General features: G+C 39.5%; 1 protein-coding gene across 5 annotated transcripts in view; it reads left to right on the top strand.

Moving 5' to 3' along the window:
* LOC149193767 (putative calcium-binding protein CML21) overlaps nt 1–21002 on the top strand; it is a 350186-nt gene that overhangs the window by 118308 nt on the left and 210876 nt on the right. For 2 of the 5 annotated variants that reach the window (XM_089404942.1, XM_089404938.1), the window contains exon 2: nt 2407–2649. In XM_089404942.1, the coding sequence (XP_089261068.1) occupies nt 2451–2649 (199 nt within the window). In that variant the 5' untranslated portion in view covers nt 2407–2450. Of the gene's footprint in view, nt 1–300; nt 1023–1172; nt 1428–2142; nt 2270–2406; nt 2650–21002 lie in introns of those variants that run through there. The other 3 variants (XM_089404939.1, XM_089404941.1, XM_089404940.1) reach the window with 3 other exon arrangements.

Raw genomic sequence — 21002 nt, forward strand, 5'->3', positions numbered from 1 at the left:
ACTCTTTACTTCACGCATAACCCTTCTCCTCTTATAATTATATATTGAGACTTATATGTAAACTTAAAACGTCTCAATAATATTCTAATTTTTTCCTTTTTTGTTTAATAAAATAAGTTTCCTTAATCTTCCACGTATTCAATGGTTATTTGACTTGACCTATATAATTAACTATATTATAAGTTTTTATATATTACCCCTTTTTTATATAATATAGAACTTTCTAAAACCTTGCTCTTAATAAATCCCTAACTTCACTTTATAAAACCTTTTTCTTTAACAAATCCACTTCGCAAATAGCCAAAACTTTTGGCACTGACGCATGAAATGGTTTGATTATCCACTGGCCGGAGGCAGGACAAACGGAGAAGAGAAGGATGTGGGCAGCGAAGGGTGGGTGTAGACGTCAGCAGAATTCAATGGCAGATATCGGGTAGTTGCTGACTGTTACAAGGACCAACGAGAAAAAATAGTTGTAGGAACGACTGAAGTTGCTGACAATGGTCAGATTTTGTGGTGGAGATGGATTGTTGTATGGAGAGGTGAACGATATATTTTCCGGTTGGATTAGACAGCTGCAATGGCGACATCGACAGCTAGCAAGTATAGCTGAGGAGCGAATCAATTAGATTGCAACTCGATTGGTGGCTTGCGTATGGTTTGACTAGGAGTAGGACAATGGTGGCGACTTGAGCGAGATATGGACGGTATGTAAGCAATTTGGACGTGGTGGCTTGAGATAGTGCATCAGCAATGTTAGACTAGGCTAGACGGTTGCCAAGGGCGGAGTGTGGATGTAGCGAATTAAACGGCTGTGGGTGGAGGGAGGATGAGCAATGGAGTGTGGATGGGGTGTCAGCGTGAAGCGGAAGGCGTCGTGGTGGAAGGAGCGCAAGAGATTTATAAAGAATTCGCTGAGTGTGGGGGTTTATATAAGGGGAAAGATTGCTCAGACTGTGGTTTGTTCGCTGATGGCAGCCGCAGGGTCTATATGGTGGTTTGTGCAGTGGCCAGACTGAGAGGTAATATATATATATATATATATATATTTTTTTTTTTTTTTACTTTCAAAAGAAATTAATTCTTTTATTTATTTTTTTTATATAATTTTTGTTTTACTAATGTAATTTTTTTTTTCAATTAATCTTTTTTTTTTTTTTAAAATGGCCAAGGGCTTTTGACGAATCAACAACGGAGAAACTCCAAACGTGTAGCGAATGCTTCAGTCACAACGACAAGAAGGTTGACAATTTTTGATGGTCAAAGACCTGGATCAGAGAATGAGCTCTGTGCAGCGGTTAAGCAGCCTAGAGGACTGAACTGCTCTGATACCAAATGAAGCGAACAAAGTTTCTTCTTCAGATTAATTACTCCAGAAGACTTGGAATATAATGATATCCATCAGCATACAAATATTATATATTAATGTATGAATAAGAATGATTGTACAATGAGAACGATAGGCTTGCTTGTATACCAAGAAGGGGTCTCTTCATTGAGAGTCATGTCTCATTTAGACATGACTCTTCAACCTAACTACTAATTAACTAATCATTATTTATGATTATTATCATTTACATTATTTCCTATATATTTATTCATAACATATACTCAAATACATTCGGAAATTTAAATAAACTACAGAAAATGCAGAAATTTATAACACAGGTTAAATCATAACTTTCAGAATATGAACAGTTTCTTAAATTTGAAAATGATGCATTTAGAGTCTAGACTCCATGCAATTCTAAAAATTGAAATTTCTGCAGTAAATTAATTTCTGGAAATTGCCAAAAATTCAAATTCTAGAGAACAGAAAATCAAAATTTGTCTGGTTTATGATCCAAAATGAGCTTCCTAGACAAATCTGCAATGCTGGAAAATGAAATTTCTGAGACAAATAAAAAAGCGCAATTTTTTTTTGAAAATTGAGCATATAAAGTAGAGGGACAACAACCCATAAATGTATTTTCCAAAGTATAAAATATCGTTAATATTTAAAATGATACGAGATGATTGATATGAATACAAATGCGATGTATAAATAAAGAATGAAAGATTAGGTCATGAAGGGATGTGACCATTGGAAAGAGGCACCTATTAATTAATTAGGGTTGCTTAGGTTAATTATGTTCATTAGAATGAAAAATGGCTGGATGATCTTAGTCCCTTCATCATTGACCACATTAATTTATCTGTGACTATAGAAAGAAAAGGAAGGCATCTAACTTTTTCAAGATGCATATTTAAGCTGGATGATTTTCTGAGCGTAATGTTTTTTTTGGGCTACCTGATTTTGCTGTTTATCGTCTTCTTTTATTCTTTTCTTTCAAACAATGATCATTATCTATGCATTTCAAGACCTTTGGATTTGTGGAGATGATTTGTGTTTTCTTCATGAATCAGGTCCTGTGCTGATCTAGTTGTGGAAGTTCTTTTATACAAAGGAAATGGGGTGCAGTACAAGTATTTTAAATTTCTTTATGCCACGGAGCAAACCCTCAAATCTAGAACTTAAGATGGTCGAGGCTCTGAAGAAGAGAGCAATCTCTGGAAATTGCACCGTGAAAACATTCAACAGTGTTATCATGAAGTTCCCTAAAATTGATGAAAGCTTCGAAAAAGTTAGAGTTGTGTTTAAGAAATATGGTGCGCTACTATTCTGTTTCATGATTTTCATGCTCTAGTATACTGTATATGTTTTCAGTGTGATCTTTGACTGTATTTTTTTTCTTTTTCATCAGTATGTGAACTGCCCATGTTTAGGTTATGTGAGAGATTTGCCTGTCTAGTGTACAACCTGTTTTATTTTGGTTCTGGCTAATGGATTTTGAAATTGTTACTTACATGTGCCTTATGTTGCCTTAATTTAGAACATCAACAAATGGCGTCAATTGGTATTCTAATTTTCTCAATTTAGTGGGATTCATGAATGATATTGGTGTTTTAATTTTAGTTATATGTAGAGCATCAAATTTTGTATCTTAAGTTCTTAACACTTTCATTGCCTCAGACCAAGCTTTAGTGATGCCCAGGCTGAACAAGGATGCAACCAATCATGTAATATTGGATAAGGCATAAATTTGAACAGATAAAAATTCTAATTAACTTGAAATTGTGAAACTGGAGGATTAATGATTTCCTCCTTCAGAGGTATTTGCTTATTGCCATCCTTTCTCATAGTATACCTTCTTATATATTGGTATCATAGTCACATACCGTTAGATAAATCTATCCTATAACTTGTGACATACAGGAATCCTTCAAATGAATTGGTACAATGGGTGAGAGCATTTAAAAAATGATCTCTAATTTGCTGGAAATGCAAGCGGTTGTTTCTTTTTCAGTATATGCCCTAATTTGTTCATGTTAGTCATATTTGGCAGGTTTGATGGCATTTTTTTGTTACCAATTGAGGTGACAGAATCCATTTATTTCCAAAGAGTGAACATCCCAAGTCACTATTTACAACTTTACAAGGCTTAGGGTCTTTGGTTAGTCAATGAGTTTAACCATAAATATCATGCCACACAGTCATCACTCAGAACGATGACAGATAAAACACAATAGCACATGAGGATTGGATCCAATCTCTAGCTTCATGGTTAATTGATGAACAATATACAGGTTTTGTTACCAGTCGAGCACTAGTGTTGAATTATTTGACTGCTTGTTTAACTTTATCACAGTTAATCTGCTTTAATAGCACACTCATACTTAAGAGATGGAACTCTTCTTTTTAGTTTGCAACTGTTGACTCATGGACATGATGCATGGCTTCTCATATTAATCATCAATTTAACCTCTTACCATATACATTGAGTGAGTTATTGCTTCTACGAATCACAAATCTAGTTGAATTCTTGGGATTTCAATCTACTCTTCGTAGTATTGGCATTCCTTTTGTACTAGGGTTTAGGCATTACATATCATTGGTCCACGTTTTTTTGTATTCTTATTTATCATTGCTTGATTTTTGTTCATGTTGGACTTAAAATTACTCTATCTACACAAGCAAAGTGGCTGTCTCAGAAAACTTTGAGCAGAAGTTTCCCTATATAGAACAAAAATGGGATAGTTTCCTCTAAGCAGAGATCACATGATGTGAACTTATAGTTGAATTGGAAGTCATGATTGTGATTATCCTTATAAGTTGAACATCTCTCTAACAATTTTTTTATGACTGGCAATGCACGTGCTGCATGCCATTTAGTACTATCTTCTTGTAAACTATATTTACTTATGTATTCTTTTTATTGAATTCTAATGAAGAGTGTGTACAGTTGTGGCTACTTCTCATGGCTTCTCTGGTGCTCTCAGCATTCCAGCTGACATTTCTTGCACGCATTGCTTTGGGTTGGCGTCAAATGTAAGAAATCTATGGGATGGGCCATGATCATTTGAATATTGGCATTGATTATTGAAAGATTGGCTCTGTAAGAGGTTTGGTTGTCCATTTAACTTTACCTGGACTGACTTGTCCACTACTTGGAAAATATTGGGCCTGATCATCAAACAGCCTTGTGTTTCAGTAGTTTTACATTCCCCTATCTCTATAGTGTCAATGTGTTTGCCATCATGGCTTTCAGTTTGGTGAGGTGGTTTGTGACAAAATTAGAGTGAACAGTTTGATTCGTCAAATCAGGTCCCAAAGGGGACTTGTTTATCTTGCAGTAGAGTAGAATGTTAATAATTAATGATTATCCCTGAAACATTTTCATGTACTCTAAAAGGTAGTAGCCAATTTTATTTTTAGCTTGATCGTAAGATTTATTTGCTTATAAAAGTTTTACATTTCGTAAGGATCCCTTCAGTTATCTATCATTTCTCTTTAGAGGTTCACTCTTCTGCCATGCGTATTTCTTTCTTGTGTCGGTTGTGATATGATCTTTGTCAGAACAATGGAAAAGATACATACAAGAATAGGGAACCCAAGAAAGCTGCAGGTGCTCGATTATTAGAAGAGTGCAGCAACTATATGTATGTTGTACACTCATTTGTATTTTTTCTTTAAAGGAGTGAAAACTACGGAAGATTGATCAAGTTTGACCAAATCTCTAATAAAATACAATAAAATAGGCATGTGACCAATTAGGACTTGTCACCCCTCATGTTAGCAAGGGTACATACATATTTTTTTGTAAAATTTTGCCTTGTAATTCTGAGTGTTTTCAATGATTTTTCCGAGTTATAACTTGAGTTTAAATGAGGCCTGTTTGCCAAATAGCTCAAATGTACATTGATGTAGGTGAAATATATTCTCTGGTGTCAAGTGCAGGTATAACGTGAAGCATATGTAAAGGAACTAGTCTCAGGCCAACTAGTGATTTCATTTCATAATTCATAAATTTGTAACATTGATAAACTCATATCATAGATTTTATTGGACATTACAGACCATCATCTCATAGGAAATAAATGCATAACAAGATACAAGAGGAATTTGGTATGTATTGGTTTCCACAGTAGTTATAACGCTGTCTCCTTGAGAAATTCCTTCCACACATGCAGCAGAGATATGCTGTCCCTGAATGTAGCCTCTAGTTCAGACTTCTGACTGCTGTTATATGACCAGACCAGCAAGTAATCAGCTGATACGAACCACTAAGAATGGTACTCCCACAAGCTTATTGCCAATGTAGCTCCAGGGGCAATATAACACACACAGGCAAGGGGATAGTCTGTGTGCAAGCTCAGAAATAACACCCAGGAACAGACTGAAATAGCAGTGACTTCAAGCTGAGGAATACACCATTGTGCCTTATACCATTTTCCCCCCACATTTGGAATCCTTGTGGCATCATCAATGATGGAGGATTAAACTGTAAATGTCACCCCGGCAAGAGTTACTTTGTTATCACGGAGATTGGCTACAAAAAGCCTGGTCAGTTCAGGATGATGTTGAACTCTTTGTACCTGCTCACAAACTTCATAACACCCTAGATGCCTGAAACAAGTGACATTCATATGAGAAGCATGTAACTCTTTGATGTTTGATGGTTCCTCTCTGATAATTCTGCCTCCCTTATGTGGTTTTCTCTAATGCTGAGGTTCATCTCCCATGCTTTCACTGCCACTGTTTTCCTCCTCCTCATAATCTCTATCCTCCTTGTCCATGTTTGTTGAATTTTGAAGCTTTGTAACCTTAGAGAAGGTAATCAAGGAGTGAGTTATGGTGAACAGGGATAGGGGAAGGGGAGATAATCTTATGCGGTGTAGGATCGAATATATATGATACACTCACCCTTTACTGCTCAGAAATTTGTCCCATCTACATTCACACGCTCAGCACTGGTTTGGCAGAGGTTATGGTTCCAAAGCAAGATAACTCAACTTCAGTCAGCTCCAGAACTCCTCTAGGGAAAAGTATAATGATAAACCCTCTTCTTATCAAGGGATTCGACCCAGAAATCAAGAAGAACTCAACCAGATTCACTTGCAGGGAGTTGGGTCTCCTTCTCTATATGAATCTGCCAGTGAATAGCTAAGTAACTCTGTCCTTGGAATCAGTAACTGGGTGGAATACGACCCAGCCTCTTTATCACTTGTTCCTTTGGCAAAACGAGTCCCTAAGACTAGGAAATTCGATGGTCTGATGGGGCTTCTTCAACCTGAAAGAGTAAGACAGAATGTACCAAGTAAGATCTTAAAATCAACTGACAATACCTGGGTACCTCAATATATCTTGTAAATATTGTTCTCCACTCAAGCACAGTGGTGAAATTTGTCTGATTTCACTCACTGGACTGGCTAGAGTGTCTAGTTTCAACACTGAAACTAGCTACGGCGACTAGGGTTTCCAAATTCTAAGCTTCTCCTCTAGAAAACTCTCCAAGAGCTATTTTCTCCAAAATTCAAATGAATGAATGAGAAGAGTCTCCTCATTTTCCATTTTTAAAACTTATGGCCAATTTTGCCACCATTTTACCATTTTAACTTTTAAAAAATCATTTTATAACATTTAACTTTATAAAGTTAAATTGACATTTCACTTGCCTAGGAAATGTCCCATTTTCACCCTTTAAACTTTTATAATGTTTCCTTGGGAAAATTAAGTTCCCGTTATTAAATATTTTCCTGCTTTAGCCTATGGGAACCACATTAGGCTAGCGGACTACGTCATGAACTTCTTAAGTGGTCAGGGACATTACAGTCCTCCCCCCTCAAGATTGCTTGTCCTTGAGCACTTTCAACTCAGGGTGTTTGAGTACCTATTCACCTTCCCAGGTGGCATCTTCCGCAAGTAAATCTTTCCACTTTACTAGGTACTCCTTTATTGTCTTATTCCGCAACTTCCTCTCCCTTGTTTCTAGGATCTTTTCCGGAACCAAGATCAACTCTCCTTCCTCATCCAATGGTGGGAGTTCTGTGGAAGTAACAACATGTTGCCCCAAGGCCCAGGGTCCTTTTAAGGCACGAGACATGAGTGGCGTTATGAATTTTACATCCTTTAGGAAGCTCGAGTTCATAGGCCACTTCTTCTACTCATCTCAAATATTGAATGGCCCATAAAACCTTGGTTTCAAATTTTCTGCCCGTTTTGTTTTTAGTGATGATTGTCCGTGGGGATGAAGATGGAGGTACACCATATCTCCCACTTCAAAGCTGCGCTCCACCTTGTGCCTGTCTGCATACAATTTTTGTTGATTCTGAGCCATGTGTAAATTGTCCTTGAGGAATTTTAAAATATCCTGGCTCTCTTGAATCCAGTCCCTAGCCAGAGGTGTCCGACTATCCCCAAATATCTTGTTTGTGAATGTTGGGGCGTCATACCCATATAATGCTTTGAAGGGAGTTATGCCAATGGACATGTGGAAAGAGGTACTGTAGCAATGCTCTCCCAAATTCCACTGCTTTATCCATGCCTTTTGTTGGTTGGTTACATAATTCTTGAGATAACCTTCCAGCCACTTGTTGACCATCTCTATCTGCCCATTAGTCTGTGGGTGGTAGCTGGTGCTTGGAGTTAGCTTAGTCCCCACAAGTTTGAAAAGCTCCTGCCAGAAGCCACCCATGAATCTGCGATCTCTATCATTGACAATGGTCTTTGGCAACCCATGTAATCTAAAGACCTCCTTGAAAAACAACTTGACCACTTGCGAAGCTGAATACTTTGACAATATGGCAAAGAAATGAGCAAATTTTGTGAGCCGATCTACCACCATATATTTACATTCTTTGCCTCGCGCCGAAGGTAAGCCAGTGATAAAGTCCATGGAGATGCTCTCCCACTTCTGCTTCGGGATAGGGAGTGACTGTGATAAACCTACTGGATGAGTGTGCTATGCTTTGTTTTGCTGGCAAGTGTTGCACTCCACGAATTTTAACACATCCATCTTGGCGCCCTTGCAGGTGAACCTCTCCCTAATCTTCCCGTAGGTCTTTACATATCTCGGATGTCCTTCTAAGGGTGCGCTGTGGGTTGTTTGCATAATTCTCTCTTTGAGTTTTGATTCCGACACTAGATAGATTTAGTCCTTATAGTAAATAGTGTCATTTATAACCCAATACCTGCCATCTCGGATCAACCCCTCCAGAATCTCACAAAATTTATTCTTCAAATACTCCACCAACAATGACTTCCAATCTTGTGTCCTCTCTATGAGTGAAAAGGTGGGTGGCATCCTCGAAAGAGCATCAACCACTATGTTGTTTTTTCCTTTGTTGTACTCTATCTCGAAGTCATAGGCCTGCAGCTTATGGATCCACATTTGCTGCCTCTCACTCAGTTCTTTTTGTTCCAGGAGGAAACTTAGGCTGTTATAGTCTGTTTCACTTTAAATTTGTTCCCCATTAGATGCTGCTTGAATTTGGCCAATGCATGTATTATGGCCAACATCTCCTTAATATAGTGCAATTCATAATCTCTGAGCTTGCCAATTTCTAACACTATGGGGTGCTGATTCTGCTGCTCTGCATAAGAACTACTCCTATCCCTGTCCCCGAAGTGTCGCATTCTAGCACAAATGGCTAGGTGAAATATGGAAGTGCAAGCACAGGGCACATACTCATCACCTCCTTCATCCTCTCGAATGTTTCCTGTGCTTTTTCAGACTAGTTGAAGGCTCCCTTCTTGGTCATATCTGTAAGAGGAGCTGTCAACTATGAGAATCCCTTAACAAACTTCCTGTAGTAAGTGCAGAGACCAAGGAATATCTTCAGTTCTATAACATTCTTTGGGGTGGGCCACTCAATTATTGAATGGATCTTCTCTTGGTGTACTTGGACCCCATCAAATCCAATCACATGCCCTAGGTAGAGTATCTCCGTCATCCCAAATTCACACCTGGACTCTTTTGCATATAGCAATGTTCGAACATCTCAATGACATCCCAATTTTATCTTGAAATCATGATTTTTTGGCCTAGCTGATTTTTACCGATATTTTCCCCATTTTTGTGATTTTTTGGTTTTCCAGACGCTCGTTGATTTTATCCCTATGCCTTTGTTTGCAACATTGGCATATAATTCCTTCTCCTCTAGAATTCCCAACTCCTCATCCAAATGCATCAAACAGTCTTCCCATGTCTTGTTGTAGACCAATATATAATTGAAGAAGACCAAAAAATACTTCTGCAACTACTTTTTGAACACATGGTTCATACAGGACTAGAAAGTCACGAGAGCATTGGTTATCCTAAATAGCATAACAAAAACTTGTACTGCCCATAGTGGCACTTGAAGGAAATTTTTGAGATGTCTTGCTCCTGAATCCGAATCTGATGATAGCTAGAACGAAGATCAATCTTCAAAAAATATTTGGCCCCTTTCAATTCATCCATCAACTCATCGATCTTGGGAAGAGGATACCTACCGGTTCTTGATTATCCTGTTATTGAGAGCCCGATAATCTATACACATCTGCAAGGTGCTGTCCTTCTTAGCCATCACTATCGAAGAACTGAACGGACTAGAGCTAGGTTGAATATGGCCCAACCTCAACAACATCTTTATGACCTTTTCTATCTCATCTTTACAGACCTTGGGATGTCGATAGGGATTTGTTATCATTGCCTGCACAACCTCCTCCAATTTTATGACATGTTCAAAACCCCTGTTTGGTGGTCTACCTGGAGGAATGTTAGCAAAAACTTTTTGGTGTTTACAGAGTAATACCTGAATGTCATCTGAGTGGTGTCATGGCTATTGTAGTTGTCTGTTATCTGTGATGAGGCACTCTACTGCCCACTCAACATCGACTCGGCTCAACATTGCATCCATGTTGTTGGATGATACTAGCTTGGGTGGATACTAATGCATGGCCTTCAAAACAACCCTCTTGCCATCTACTGGGTCTTTCAATTCCATCTCCATGTTCCTCTAGCCCGTGGTGTACTTCCCGATGTAGTAAAGCCACTGACAACCCAACACTATGTTAGTGTCCGACACATCCACCACAAAGAAGTCCTCTGCCACTGTATAGTTCCCCATTGTTAAAATTGGCAACTAGGGCCAAACTCCATGTGGTTCATCTTATTTATGGCAGCTGATATTTTTCTTGGATCCCTCTCATCGAGAGGTGTAGGATTGATCTAAAGATAATTTGATTCCGATAAGTATTCATGGAGTTATGAATTTATTTGTGTTATAAGACAATTCGTCAAGGTCGGCCAACAACTAAACAACACCCACATGTGCTCAACTTTTTAGTATAAAAAGAGATGACTTGAAAGTCTTTTCACGCATACTTCTCTCTTGACTTCTCTCCACTTGTCTTGGGTTTTAGTGTGAGAGAAATCTAGGAGGAAGAAGCCCTAGACATTGGAGGAAAGGAGGCTGCCCTAGACGCAGCAAAGAAGACAAGCCAGCGAAGCTATGGAAGGGATCTACCTTGACCTAAAGGAGCTCATGGAAGAAGTTTAACACAGCTATGAAGGAGGCCTAAACAAGTCCTAGCCGCAGTCCTAAAGCAACCCTAATGTTGTCCTAAATCTGCCCTAACCGCAGGTCTGTTCGAGCCCTAGACACAGGTCTATTGAGGTGTCTTGGGTGCAAGAAAGGGCATCGTATGAGGCTACAAGAAGAGGCCAAGGCAGCGAGGGAGTTAAGGTTTGGTTCAAGGCTAAGCGAGCTGCTGTTAGAGGGCCGAGGAGCTGAGCTTGGAAATCGAGTTGAAGAAGGATGATGACAGGTCTATTTGGGGCAGCGAAAAGGTAAGGGAAGCATGTTTTGAATGGGATGTAGGTGACAGCGTGGGACTGTGGTAGGCCGCAATCCTAACCACCTCAAAACAGGGACAATGTGGAAAGGTTGAGGGCTCAAACGTGCCCAAAACAACAACGTGCTAAGGGAAGTGTCTCATGAAGGTGAGCCACTGTCTTTGAGGGCTGTTTTTGGATTGTTAGAGGAGTTTAGGGCTGCCCTAGTGCCCTAACCATAACAGCCACGAACAACAGTATACAAACATATTTGGAGCAACATTTGTATGGTGTGTTGGCAGCTAGATACATGGGACAACAAGGTCACTTGGTGGAGAAAGCAATAGGATAGCAATCAATGACATGGTGCAACAAGGCTACAATGGGACAACAACAATAGCGTAGTGTTGCAAACTCATTAGGATAGCAGCAAGGTACAACATGCCAAATGGGACAGCTAGGCAATGGTGCTTGTTGGAGCATAGCAAATGGGACAACAGTATGCCAAACATGGAATGGCAATGTCACTAACAGTGGGACAACTGTATGCCACATGGGACAATGGTGGCTGGCATGGTGCAACTATGGCACATGGGATAGCTGTGGCAGCATGGTGCAACAATGACACATGGGATAGCAGTGGCAGCATAATATGTAGCAATATGATGTGTGCAACATGGTCATGAGGTGCAGCACGGTGACGAGGTGTAGCATGATTACGAGGTGCAGCACGGTGAGATGCAGCATGATGACGAGGTGCATCACGGTGAGGTGCAACACAATGATAGGTGAAGGAGTCACCTTGGAGAATCAGTTGAAGCAACATGTCTTCAACAGAGTTCAGCTATCACATGTATCATCTTCTTAGAGATGATCTATGCTCTTATTTAGATAAGTCAAAGTGTTGACTTCTGTTGCAAATGTACTATCTCTCCTCTCTCTCTCTCTGCTGAACTATTGAAGAACATATAAGAAGAATTGATCAAGGGTTTCCCCACATTGGGGTTTGTCTCTAGCTAACGCCACATCTTGTGTCCTCTTGTCTTGGCTTGTCTTCTGCGATCTATGTTTATGTTCTATCTCCAATTTACTTTAATGTTGATGTGATTGCTAATCTGGAAAAGATATTGAGCTAACTGTGAAAATTGAAATAAATTTCTCTAAGCATAGAACATACCTAAAATTAACATGGAATCAGAGCTGAGGTGAAGACAAAGCCCAAGCAAGAGTGAAAGAGCAATCACCGAAGACAGTTGGGAAAGGACAAAAGGATCAATGGATTCCTCATGCCTCTTCAAATTCACTAAAGGTGAAATAAAAGCATAGAATATTATCAGAATGGTGCAACAGAAGCTTCTGATGTCCTACCTAAAGATCACTTCAATGGGAAGTCCGGATCTAAGGGTGGAAGGAAAGGCAAATGCCTTGTTTGTAATAAGTTCAACCTGTTGACCACTACGTGTCAACGACCCATAGCAGTATACCCCCTTTTTCGCAAAAGGGATAGCACCTGATCGATGTGTCCGCATCGTCCACCTATCATCATCAGCCTGATTGTCATGTTATAATGTAAACCCATTCTGCATGTATATGATGTAAATAATCTCAGCAGATCTGTGTCATGTATGTAATTGCCTAGGTAAACCTATTTTTCTGGTAGCGATCTACATTCTGGGAGGTTTTTGTCTCACCGATCCATTCCCGGATTGTCAGCAGAGTTTTCCTTAAGCCTTACCCCAAAGCCGGAATGAATTTTGTCACTAGGATCTTAGGCGAGTCCTAGTGTTATAGATCGAGTCTACATAAAAGTGATTTGGGAATAATCCTAACTATTTGGTTAGATTATTTTATTACAAATTGCTTAGTCTGCTATATTATATTTGTGTCACAGAGCTGGGTAGTCTGTGGGGGTCTTTTGCAAATGGGTTTTCCCCCTTGAGATGTAAAAAATGTGAAATCATGATTTAAAGTGTCTTGAGCATTGGAAAAATAATTTATCCCCTCATAGGTTAATCAATTAAATTTTCTGGCCTAAAATTTAATTAAAATTCTAAGCCAAAAATTTAATTAATTCTAGGTCCTAGGTAAATTTAAATTCTCCAAAGGCAAAATTCGTTGGTTCTTAAAAAATTAAAGTTTAAGAGGTCTAGGGACTAAGGTAAATTAATTATTTTGCTAAATTTTAAGCCTTTTGGTCCCTGGGGTTAAGTCAAAGTCAAAATTTTGAGGAAATTAATTCAAAAAATTAATTTTTGAATTAATTAAAATGCATTTAATTGAAAAATTCGAATCCTCAATAATTTAAAATTTCGACTGATGAGATTAAAAGAAATTTTAATCCTCTTCAACAGTTGAGATTGCTTTGACGAGAATCACTCGAACTAGCCGTTGGAGGATTTATCTTTAAATAGGAGGTCATTTGTCAGTCAGTTGATCTGATCTCTAGATTGTGTGCTAAGCGAAAAGCTCTCTTGTAATTTTTTTATCAACAATAAAGAAAGACTTTGGGGTTAATTCTCTATTGGTGTTACTCTTCGTGGAAATACTGTAAGATGTGTCATTTTCATGCATAGATTTCTTTTTAGCCATTGATGATAGCTTTCTGAAGAGCGATTTGAGTACAGGTATCTTGCTCAGTTGCTGGGGTTTGAATGATAATTTAAGTTTTGAATATAATAGCAAGTATCTCTATTTATCTTAATTTTGTTATCGTTTTCTCGCTCTATGTTGATGGTTAAATTGAGTTTTTACAGGAAATCCTTGATTATTAGATCATCGGGTGTTTGGGGAAGTTCCCAGTTGAACCAACCAACTGCCGATCCGTGTTTTCTGAAGAGCCCAGATTGATTTGATCCCGGGCTTATCATAAGATTTTTATTTGGTGATGCATGAAGGGTTTTGGGCGAAGCACCTCCGTTTAAATTTAAAATTTCAAAATTTTTCTGTGCTAAATTGATAAATCTGGCTTTTAAGAGCCTTAGATTATCAGATCTGGGAGCAGAGTTGGACTCACACTTGCCAGATCTAGGAGCGGAGTTGGACTTATACTCGCCAGATCTGGTAGATCTGCTGTTCCTGTGCATAGATTTGTAAATTTTTTAAATTTTTCTGACTTGGGTTTTCTGGGTTTTAGTTTTTTTTGGGTCATTGTATATATCATTTGGGTGTTTTCTTGCTTTTTGCAGCTACATATTTGAAGAAGAAAACTGTGCAGAGTCCACATCTAGGCCCTAGAGGGTAAGATCTGGATCTCTAGGGTTCATCAACATTATTTTTGCAAGGATCATATCCAGATTTTGCAGTCCAAGGGTTTAAATTTATTTATTTTCAAATCTGGAAATTTCGTTAGGGTTTCATTAAGAAATCTGAAGCAGAAGGATTGAAAATTTTAATTAAGATTTTTGGAAATTTTCTTAAAGGGTTTCTGGGATACCAGTTTGCTGGTTGTTTCCTTTGATTTGTAGCCCAATTTGTGGAGTTCATTGTGCATTTCGATTTTATTTTTAGAGGGCTCATAGTCATTTTGCTGCCTGGGGTTTTCAACAGAAAATTTCAGATTTGTTTTGCTGCCTTGGGTTTACTCTTACTGTTTTTATTGTTTATTGTTTTTTTTAGGGTCTCTGGGAGATTTCGAAATTGTTTACTTATCACTGCTGGCATTGCCTTACCCTTCAATGCGTTTCACTTGCTGCATGTAACTTGCTCTACCTTCCCTCGGATCTCATCACCTCTGCCCTCTGCGTATTCACCTCCAAAACCTCTCCATCGTTGCCCACCTACACCTACACCTCCATATTCCACGCCTTTCTTTGCTGTCCATCTACGCTGCCAGCCCGCTACACGCATACCTCTTTGCTGCGTATCCAAACCGCAAATCAAACCTCCTCCACACTGTCTCTACACCTGCGTGCTAACCCTCCAACTCTTCATCTCTTGCATCCACGACCTTATTTCTCCCTCCACGCAGCGATTTCCTCAGCATTTCCCTGCGGCTTCCTCATTTTCTCTCCACACTGCCCATCCACACTTCACAACTATTGCCCTCTCTGCTGTTTGCGTGGGTTTCTCCCTCATCATTCTCGCAACCCCCATCTCCTTCTCGCAGCTCCATCCACTTGCAAAATTTTCGAGCCTGCTCCATCTCGCTGCCTCTGCATGCCTCACCTACTTCGTCCCTTCTTTCCGCCGCCCATAACTCAAACGTTTAGCTCCCTCAGCCTTCATTCCCGTGGCTCCATACACTGCTCGCTCCAGCTCCCTCGGTCTCCCCGCTGTCCAACCTACAATCACCAAAAACACTTCGAACTTTTCTTTTATGCGTAGGTATTTCTTTTATTTTTTTTTAGAGTTAGGGTTGGCGTATGTATATATGTTTTAGTTTTATTAAATTTTTGACTTAGGTTATGATTCGATTCTTTCAAATTCATTTTTCTTTTTTAATAATTTGATTTCATTTAACTTTTTTCATTTTTGATTTTGGGGTTAAAATAAAAAATCTGAAAAGTTAAAAATCTAAAAACCATTAAAAAGAAATTTTTTAAAATATAAAAATTAAAAAAAAAAATCTTAAAAAATCATAAACATTAAAAAGTTCCGAAAGCTTTCGATTTATTTTTTTAGTGTGATTCATTAAAAAATTTAAAAGCTTAAAATTTTTTTGATTTTGTTTTTTGTTTTTGATTTTGAATTTGATTATATTTTTTTATTTTAATTCTAAAATCCTAAAAAAAATCTAAAACATTCAAATTCATTTAAAAAATTAATAAATCTAAAAATCCTAAAAAAATTAAAACATTCAAAACCCTTTAAAAATTTAAAATTCTCAAAATTAAAAAGTTCTTAACATCAAAAAATTTAAAAAATCTTAAAAATATTAAAACATTAAAAAAATCTCAAATTTTTTGGTGACTTGAGAATTAAAAATGAAATAAATTAAGGGGTTTTCGCTTGAACATTAAAATTTTTAATGTGGTCTATGGCCCATTAAAATTTTTGATTTTTTAACCCGTTGATCTGTTCTCCTTATTTTTCACATCAAATTAAGTTCCAAAGGAATAATTAAAAAATTTAAACCTAAGTTCCTTAGTGTTATTTGGTCATTAAATGCATTTTTATGATTTTCCTATGGTCAAAGTACGATAAATGTTTTAAGTTATATTGACTATTGGAGAAAATGAATTAATTCTAGATCTTGGTCATTAACGATAATCATCTTAAATCTGGAATATCTTGCGTGATACAATTTTGGGCATTTATATTGAGTACTCATGATTGTCATTATTCGTCACATATTTGTAAAGTGTTCTAGATAACTTGTTTTATTTTATCTACAGTTGATTGAATGTAAAAGGCACTAGTCTGTAATCATTTCTATCTTGTGGTCGTGTCTTGGTTACATTAGCGTTTAATCTTTTCATCTAAATTAATCGAGATTCGTTTACTTTCATCAAGTTGTCCATCATTAAAATCTCCTAGAGCCTGTTTTCACAGGCTATCCTCATCCATTTACTTTAGGGACTACCACCCTTGACTTGCCTAGGAGAGAGTCTAAATGGAGTGAGTAAGGATCGAGAGTGACAACCCTTACTCTGAGTGTTGTCGCGGTGCTTAGACACTTTGTGCGACAACACAACCATTATGCAAAGGAGTGTCCGAATGGTAGGGACACATCACTTGATGATGATAACAATCATTCCAGGGACATTTTCAATGATCAAAGGAATGACAGGTAATGCAGGTCATCAAGGAAACGACTGACTCTTCAAAAAAGCAAGGAACCCCAGGTATGAAGAATCAAATGTTGTTTCTGATAAGATAAAGAAGCGTTATCTTGTATTGGCCCTCTCCTTCAGACTCTTTGGGAATATGGCTTATTGATTGTAGTGCTTCAAGGCACTTCATCGGATAGAAGGGTGCTCTCTCTAATTTGGTAGAGATGGAAATAATCGTGGGATTATACGGAAAGGGTGTAGGGAATTTTACCTCTCAATTGGATGAGGGTAACTCGATTGATTTACAAGAATCTCTTTTATGTACCTGATCGCAAGAAGAACCTGGTGTCCATTTCGGCAATGGAAGTCAAAGGTTTCAGGGTGGCATTCATCGATGGAAAGGTACGTGTTTGAAAATAGAATTTTCAAAGATGCTTTTACTCATGGGTTCAGGGTTGGAAATTTGTATCAAGTTGCAGGATGGTCCATTGGGGACCTTGTTAGTTGACACATCTCATCTATAGCACCAAAGGTTTTCTTATTGTGCGGTCCTACCTGATGTGAGTCAGATAGTGTGAGGGATGCCTGAATTCAAGAAGAGCATGACGGTACATGTTTGAGATGTACCGAAGGAAAATCCTACAAGGGGACCATTCCCCTCATATAGTAGGTCCACAGGTTTGGAACAACCCGAGGGGTTTGAGATTCATGATCGAGAATCTCATGTATGCAGGTGGAAGAAAGCCCTCTATGGCTTGAGGAAAAACACCTCGGGCTTAGTTTGAGAGGATTGATAGTTGTCCGATGAAGCTGAGATTCACTAGGAGTGAAGCCGATCCAAACCATTGCTTGAAGGTTGTGGATGATAGACCTCTCATACTGGCACCTTATGAGGATGACCTCTTTTTGACAGGTGTAGACCCTCTCATTTGCAGAAGTAAGAGGGAGTTGGATTCCAGATTTGGAATGGTGAACTGCAAGCCCGTGACTACCTCGATGGAGCTTAACTTTCAGAAGTTATGTGGTATTAATGCAGACCAGATTTGGGAAATGCCTCTGAGTTTCATAAACTCATTCGCTTTGATGTTCTTGGTGAACTTCCGTCTGGATATATGTTTTGCAGTTAGCATGTTGGGCTCATATTTGGTTGAGCCTCACTGGATTGGTGCCAAGAATCTTCTGAGATATCTTCGGGGCACAATCTCTCATGGATTGAGATACACTGCCGGAAATGTGAAGCTGCATGATTATTCGAATGCTGACAGAGCAGGCAGTGTGGAGGATCTCAAGAGCACTTCTAAGTGCTGATTCTCTTTGGGTTTTGCTCGATATCCTGGATGAGCAGGAAGCAGAAGACGATTTCTTTGAGCACCGCTGAGACCGAATATATAGCTACGAGTATGACCTCGTGTGAAGCTGCCTGGTTGCGGAAGCTCTTAAGTGTGCTGTTTGATACCACCGTGATCTTCTGTGTCAACCAGGGGGGGAATTCGATTGTTGAGGAATCCTGTATTCTATGATTGCTCCAACATATAGACATTAGATACTACCTTATCTGGGATATAGTATGTCGATGAGCGAGGAGGCTCCATCACATTGAGACTGATGTACAGGGCACAGACATTCTGTCAAAGCCCCGGGGAAAGGTCAAATTTGTGACTTTCCCGAACGACTTGGAGTTGTTGAGAGACCCTCTTATGAGGGTCCTGCATGATGCATGCTTTGAGCTCTGGGAGCTCTGGGGGTGCTTGGGGTACTTCTTGGAGCAACAAGCGACCATAGGGCGACTCGTCCTCCCCTAATGGTGCGCTGTGTATAGGGTGAATGGTTCAGCCTTCCCTTGTGACACCCCGTGGCGACTTAGGGACAAGATGAGTGGTTCGCCTGTCGAGGCATCCTACCCATGCTGTTTGGGACTCATGGGAAGTACCTCTCATCTGGCCAATGAGTAGGGAAATGGGGTTAGGGACCATAGTAGTACTATCGATGGACGCATCGTTGTATCTACCGTACTCCCTATGCTAGGATGACCTCCATTGATCTGGGATCAGTATGAGTGGTTTGAGACACTCTCTTTTGATATTGATCTGGGATCAATGAAACTGACTTCAGGTCAGTAAGAGTGATATGAATCACTCTCTTGGAACTAATCTGGGATCTGTAAGAGTGGTATGACACACTCTTTTCATATGGAACTGACTTCGGGTCAGTAGAGAATGGTATGAGACATTCTCGATCAATTCTTCTTCTTCATAGCTCAGCAGGGCACTGATGGTAGAGATAGTACAGTTGGACAGATGGATCAGCAGATGGAGTTCTCCCTAGTTGAGAGGGAGTGTTAAAATTGGCAACTAGGGCCAAACTCTATGTGGGTCATCTTATTTATGGCAGCTGATATTTTTCTTGGATCCCTCTCGTCGAGAGGTGTAGGATTGATCTAAAGATCATCCGATTTCAATAAGTATTCATGGAGTTATGAATTTATTTGTGTTATAAGACAATTCGTCAAGGTCGGCCAACAACTAAACAACACCCACATGTGCTCAATGTTTTAGTATAAAAAGAGATGACTTGAGAGTCATTTCACACATACTTCTCTCTTGATTTCTCTCCACTTGTCTTGGGTTTTAGTGTGAGAAAAATCTAGGAGGAAGAAGCCCTAGATGTTGGAGGAAAGGAGGCTGCCCTGGCCGCAACAAAGAAGACAGGCCAGCGAAGCTATGGAGGGGATCTACGTTGACCTAAAGGAGCTCATGGAAGAAGTTTAACACAACTATGGAGGAGGCCTAAACAAGTCCTAGCTGCAGTCCTAAAGTAGCCCTAACGCTGTCCTAAATCTGCCCTAACCGCAGGTCTGTTCGAGTCCTAGATGCAAGTCTATTGAGGTGTCTTGGGTGCAAGAAAGGGCAGCGTAAGATGCTACAAGAAGAGGCCAACGCATCGAGGGAGTTAAGGTCTGGTTCAAGGCTAACCGAGCTGTTGTTAGAGGGCCGAGGAGCTGAGCTTGGAAGTCGAGTTGAAGAAGGATGATCATAGGTTTGTTTGGGGCAACGAAATGGTAAGGGAAGCCTGTTTTGAGTGGGCTGTAGGTGACAACGTGGGACTTTGGTAGGCCGCAGCCCTAACCACCTCAAAACTGGGGCAGCGTGGAAAGGTTGAGGGCTCAAACATGCCCAAAACAACAACGTGCTAAGGGAAGTGTGTCATGCAGGTGAGCCACTGTCTTTGAGGGTTGTTTGTGGATTGTTAGAGGAGTTTAGGGTTTCCCCTAGTGCCCTAACCAGAACAACCACATACAACAGTATACAAACACATTTGGAGCAACATTTGTATGGTGTGTTGGTAGCTAGATACATGGGACAACAAGGTCACTTGGTGGAGAAAGCAATAGGACAAAAATCAATGACATGGTGCAACAAGGCTACAATGAGACACCACCAATAGCATAGTGCTGCGAACTCATTAGGATAACAAGGTATAGCATGCCAAATGGGACAGCTAGGCAATGGTGCTTGTTGGAGCATAGCAAATGGGACAACAGTATGCCAAATATGGAATGACAATGTCACTAACAGTGGGATAGATGTATGCCACATGGGACAACAATGGCTAGCATGGTGCAACTATGGCACATGGGACAACTGTGGCAGCATGGTGCAACAATGACACATGGGACAACAGTGGCAGCATAAGATGCAACTGTATGATGTGTGCAGCATGGTCATGAGGTCCAACATAGTGATGATGTGTGCACAAGGGTGAGGTGCAGCATGATGACAAGGTGCAACACAGTGAGGTGCAGCATGATGACGAGGTGCAACACAATGATAGGTGAAGGATTCACTTCGGAGAATCAGTTGAAGCAACATGTCCTCAATCGAGTTCAGCTATCACATGTATCATCTTCTTAGAGATGATCTTTTCTCTTATTTAGATAAGTCAAAGTGTTGACTTCTGTTGCAAATGTATTATCTCTCTCTCTCTCTCTGCTGAACTATTGAAGAACATATAAGAAGAATTGATCAAGGGTTTCCCCACATTGGGGTTTCTCTCTCTCTCTCTCTCTCTCTCTCTCTCTCTGTGCTGAACTATCGAAGAACACATAAGAAGAATCGATCAAGGGTTTCCCCACATTGGGGTTTGTCCTTGGCTA

The sequence above is a fragment of the Pinus tabuliformis genome, chromosome 2_2 (genome assembly GCF_031772625.1).
Source record: "Pinus tabuliformis cultivar Carrire ecotype Pingquan chromosome 2_2, CPIR1, whole genome shotgun sequence".
Lineage (NCBI taxonomy): Eukaryota > Viridiplantae > Streptophyta > Pinopsida > Pinales > Pinaceae > Pinus > Pinus tabuliformis.